Genomic DNA, 5,267 nt, shown 5'->3' with positions numbered 1-5,267 from the left:
TGGTCTGCGGTGTGCTGGTTTTCCCTCTAAAGTCTGCGATCGTGTTTAGTCCCTGCCACATACTCCACATACTAAATGTACCTGTATATTGTTTACATGTTTGAAATAAATTAACAAACAAACAATATGGACATTCTGTGTCCATTGTTTATTTCATTCTGAAACCTAATTTTTATTTACTTTATTCCAAACAGAAGTGTTTATTTATTATTCTGAAAGCTGGAGACAGTGCCAAATAGTTCACTGATATTTTGTTGAATTACAATGTGGGCACTCTGCAATAATTTAACAGAAGTGCTTGTGTTTTACTTGAAGTTTTATTTTTGCAATGTTTTTCTATTTAAAGTTTTCAGGGATAAGCCTCTTGAATTTCTCTAAGTAGAAATATATGTAAAAAAAAAGATTTTAAATTTTCTTGTAGTTTATTGCACATTTTTGCAATTTATGTAATTACTTTGGACTTAATGCAGACATATTATTAAAATTTGGGCTATAACGGTTGTATTGATGTATAGCAACTTGAAATGCTACTACACCATGTAAAAATATAAAGTAAGCTCTGGCAGACTTGGTTCTATGGTAGATCTTAAAGGGTTAAATCATCAAACTGTAAATCATAGATTTTGAATTGTTATTGATCCTTTACTCCTGGTCCTCAAGTGTATATTTATTCTCTTACTCTTCTTATATTTATTGTTTGTTTACTTGCACTGCTGTAGCTGGAGCCTCGTCGTCTCGTCTCTATATGCTGGACTGTCTGTAGCGGAGATGACAATAAAGTTTACTTTGACTTCAGCAGCGAGCAGGCGCACCGAGGGCTCTCGCGCTCACTTTTCGCGTATAAAATTTCGAAAAAACATCGGTGCAAATTATAAGTCTGTATCATGATGTCTGGTGTTTTCGTGTTTGTTGGTTTGTTTTTATTTTGCGGGTTGGTGATTAGATGCTGCTCCAGCCAGCCAGAGAATCCCCCGCTCAAAAACCGCTACTGTTTCCACCCACTGTGTTTCTCTCCTCTGTGGATGAGATGAAAGGCTGCTGTGAACACAGGTAACAGAAGGTAGAGCCAGGCAGGTGGAGTGAGGCAGGTGTGATGTTGGACATGAAGGAAACTGACGGAGGCCTCCTCCTCCTCCTCTGCTCATGCGTGACTCCGCCCCCGGAAACGGAAGTCTGTATGCGCGCGGAGTTTAATTTGAGCAGCATCTCGCGCGCCGGTCAGTGGGTTTCAAAACAGCAGCGAGCAATAGTCGATAATCAGCGATCGATCCGTGAACATGGCGACCCCCCCGAAGAGGCCGTGCCCCCCTCCCCGCAGCCCGTCGCTGAACGGCAGCTTTTCCCGTCAAAGGAAGGAGAAGAAGATCTCCATCGAAGGAAACATAGGTGAGCTCACCGGGGCGCGCGCCCCCCGGACCGGCTGAACGCTCGCGGACCCCGACTGACCCGGACCGACCGGGGCAAACGGAGCCGGGGGACCGACCCGGACCGCCGGTTAACGAGCTCTCAGGCCCGGGTCTGTAAGTCCGTGAGCCTCCCGCCTTCACGGAAACAAGTGGCGCCAAAACCGCCCGCTTATCATCAATAATCAGCTGTTTGTGATCGATAAATAGCTGTTTCTAGTCACAGTTAGCTGTCCATGGTCAATTGCTGTTTATATCGCAAATCAATTGTTTGTAGTCAATACTCAGCCCTGCATTCAATAATCAGCTGTTGATGATCGATAACCAGCTGTTTATAGTCAAAATTTGCTGTCAACAGTCAGTAATCATCTGGACGATTCCATCAACCGAGTGATTTCTTACGATAATCGATTGATCATCAGCTGTTTGAACTCAATTATAAGCTGTTTGTCTTTGAAAATCAGCTGTTTGTGATCAATAATCAGCAGTTTTTAATGGAGCTGTGCTGCTGGGGTTAGAAGGCGGAGGTTTAAATTTGGGTGATAAATAGGTGGAGCTTGCTCCTTTAGGTGTTTGAAGGTGAACGCTGGTCATGTGGAGTCTGTGGGCGGGGCTCAGGTGAGCCAGACTGATGGAGGTTTGCAAGTCGAGGTCAGACCTCCAAAGGTTGATTCTGTTCATCTGGACGCAGCGTTTTGTGGAGAAACGTTTTGTCACTCATCCAGGTGACTTCTTCAGTCTCAGGTCAGAGTTTTGATCTTCAGAGCGAGGACGTGACCTCATCACTGAGGTTGGGGTCAGGTGACAGCGTGAGGAGTGTGAGCAGAGACAATCAGAGGTTGAATCAGCTGCTCATGGTTGCCATGGTTTTACTTGATCCTGCGGTCACATGACTTCCTGCAAAAGTCAGCTGTTTTGGTCCTTTTCTTAAGCCCCACCCACACAGGAAGTCCTACAGCATCAGCATTAATGCTGATTTCCTGTATTAGTGTGTGGAGCATCAGTAGCTCCACACTGCACGCCGCCTTGGGTCCAGCTGGCAAAGAGGGAAAAGGCCAGCTCACTAAGAATAACAGGAAGTGGGTCATTGTTACCAGGTCTAATGTTACCATGGTAACTTGGCTCACTTTGTGGAACAGTAAACCTGAGATTGTGTCATGTCAGGGTTACCTGAACAGGTGTGATTCCTCCAATCAGGCAGGACCAGAGATCTGTCACATTTCTGTGTCTCACCCGTGTGTCTCACCCATGTGCCTCCAGCTGCAGGAAAGTCGACATTTGTGCGCCTCCTTCAGGCAGCATCAGAGGACTGGGAGGTCATCCCTGAACCGATTGGCAAGTGGTGCAACGTGCAGAATGACAGCGATGACGTTTACCTGGTGAGCCTGAATGCAGCACACATTCTCTGAAGTCTGTGTTTACTTGCTTGTTTACCTGCTTGTTTACCTGCAGGAGCTGAGCTCATCTCAAAAGAGTGGAGGAAACCTGCTGCAGATGCTGTACGATAAACCCAGCCGCTGGTCCTACACCTTCCAGGTAACACACCTGGCTCCATCCCCTACCATAGCAGCACTGTGTGTCAGACTATGTGTACCTGTCTCAAGTGAGTCTCACCTGTGTGCAGAGCTACGCGTGTCTGAGCAGAGTTCGAGCTCAGCTTCAGTCGCCATCAATCAAACTTCAGCAGGCAGAAAACCCCGTCCAGTTCTACGAGCGCTCCGTCTACTCCGACAGGTAACTTACCTGACAGGTCTCCAAAAGGTTGCTTCTGTTCATCTGCACGTAGCGTTTCATCATCATCAGGTGACGTCTTCAGTCTCAGCTGACTGCAGGTTTCAATCTTATAAACATAATGACTGAAACCAGCCCACTGAGGGAACAATGGGCTGGGAGGTCAGTTCCTTAATCTTAATTATGTAAATTCTCATGACCATTGATCACCTGACAGGTAACTCGCACGCATTTAACACAGACACAGGTGTGAGACATGTAACTCCTGTGTGTACAGGTACGTGTTTGCGTCAAACCTGTTTGAGAGTGGCGACCTGTCGGAGACGGAGTGGAGTGTGTATCAGGACTGGCACACCTGGTTACTGAACCAGTTTGAGTCCGACATCGCTCTCGACGCCATCATCTACCTCAGAGCCCCGCCACAGGTAAAGACGTACAGGAGAACCTGGAGAGTCCTGCCACCTCAGGGTAAACGCATCACCCTCTGTGATGGGCTCTCCTTCCTTCGGTTGCCTTCAGGTGCCGTGTTTGTGTGTGTATTTTTCAGCGCTGCATGCAGCGGCTGCTTCATCGCGGCCGGCAAGAAGAGCAGGAAATTCCTCTGGAGTACCTTGAGCAGCTGCACTTCAAACATGAAGCCTGGCTCTACCACAGGAACCTCAGGTAACTATATGCCACTGAGCGTGCTCAGAGCCTCAGCGGTGCGTTCAGGAGCGCCTTTTTAACCTGTGTTTGCATTAAGGTTGGACTTTGATTACTTGAGCGAACTTCCTGTTCTCGTCCTGGATGTCAACGACGACTTCAAGAACGACCGCATCAAACAGGAAGCCATCATCGACAAGGTCAGTCTGAGCTTTTATTTTGAAGGTTTTTCTTCTGATGATGGTGGTTTTATTTGTTTTTCATACACGTCCCAAACCGTTCTGTTTCTTCTCTTGGTTACAAACAACCAGTGAACCACTTCTTGTTTGCTTTTATGTAGAAGTCATTGACTCCTCGTCTGTATAACGAGTGACTCTGTTTGTCAGGAGTACCGTCACTGTCAGGGTAAATTGTTAAATGTTGCCATTGTTGCATTTAAATGTGTAAACCGTGCCTTAAACTGCGTGGTTAGATATTCTTCTGTTCGTCCGACACATCTATGATGCTGCAGGAGGTAATCAGCTGTAGCTGTTTAACTACAGGCAGATTTCATGTGAGATTCTGGTTTCCTTATCTTGTGAAGGATGTCCACTCCCGGCCATTTAGGGGCTCGCCTATGCTTGCATATGGTGAACCATTAATGTTAAGCCATATACGGGTGTGGGGAGATGGCCTTTGGATAACCAGGAAATGTGGTTAACAGTTGTGAGCATATATTGTGTGGCAAGAAGACACACACACACACGCACGCGGTGATTTTAACCATTTGTGGGTGTTAGAATGGGTGGTGCTTGCATTCACTGAATAAAAGGCTGCAGGGAAGGCTGTTTCTTGGAAGTTGGCTAGGAAACAGTGGGGGGTGATGCATCTCTGAACTAGCGGGCCTGCTGAAGCGCAGACCCAACGATCGCCACGAGAGGAAAGACCGTCAAGCTTTTATTGGGGTTTTTAACAATCAGTATCTTAATTCTTAATAGAAATCTTTGCTGCATTTTATATTCTGACGTGTGCCTGTTTATATAATGCAATACGCCTAACATGTGTTTAATCTGTTTTTGAACATCGTTCCTGAGAGTAACTGAATAAACTGTGTCAACTCTGTGACCTGCGCAAAAGTTTGTATACTTTGAAGTGACAGTAAAATATGTCAGATTCTTCCATGTTTGGCTGTTTGTTCATGTATGTGCTGCTTCCATCTTTCTGTGCTTGTATTTAATTCTCATTTAACTTTCACCTGGTGGTTTTATTTTGAAAGGCTTTTGTAATCTGGTAACAGGACTTAATTTTTATCTGCAGGTCAGAGAGTTTCTTACCACACTGTGAAGCTCATCCACCAATGAGAGGTGCTGGGAGAAGTGGTGGCGTGTCTGATTGGACGACTGATGTGTTTGTTTTTTTTGTTGTTGTTTTGTTTTTTTAACTTGTTTTTATATTTTTGTAGTTTAAGTGTGTGTGTGTGTGTGTGTGTGTGTGTGTGTGTGTGTGTCCATG

The 5,267-nt window shown here is 45.7% G+C and overlaps 1 protein-coding gene across 5 annotated transcripts in view; it reads left to right on the top strand.

The window, feature by feature from the left end:
- The first annotated feature begins 1,151 nt into the window (after positions 1–1,151).
- The window catches only part of zgc:110540 (deoxynucleoside kinase), a 4,433-nt gene continuing 317 nt past the window's right edge, over positions 1,152–5,267 (top strand). The window contains exons 1-8 of one of the 5 annotated variants that reach the window (XM_005949256.3): positions 1,152–1,386; positions 2,664–2,782; positions 2,856–2,939; positions 3,028–3,137; positions 3,412–3,559; positions 3,682–3,797; positions 3,877–3,976; positions 5,073–5,134. In XM_005949256.3, coding sequence (XP_005949318.1) covers positions 1,278–1,386; positions 2,664–2,782; positions 2,856–2,939; positions 3,028–3,137; positions 3,412–3,559; positions 3,682–3,797; positions 3,877–3,976; positions 5,073–5,099 — 813 coding nt within the window. In that variant the 5' untranslated portion in view covers positions 1,152–1,277 and the 3' untranslated portion in view covers positions 5,100–5,134. Of the gene's footprint in view, positions 1,387–1,433; positions 1,521–2,663; positions 2,783–2,855; positions 2,940–3,027; positions 3,138–3,411; positions 3,560–3,681; positions 3,798–3,876; positions 3,977–5,072; positions 5,255–5,267 lie in introns of those variants that run through there. The other 4 variants (XR_006053134.1, XR_006053132.1, XR_006053133.1 and 1 more) reach the window with 4 other exon arrangements.

This window comes from Haplochromis burtoni, unplaced genomic scaffold (assembly GCF_018398535.1).
Source record: "Haplochromis burtoni strain Fernald_Lab_line unplaced genomic scaffold, NCSU_Asbu1 Contig_645, whole genome shotgun sequence".
Taxonomy (NCBI): domain Eukaryota; kingdom Metazoa; phylum Chordata; class Actinopteri; order Cichliformes; family Cichlidae; genus Haplochromis; species Haplochromis burtoni.
This window is presented reverse-complemented; position numbering and strand designations above follow the sequence as displayed.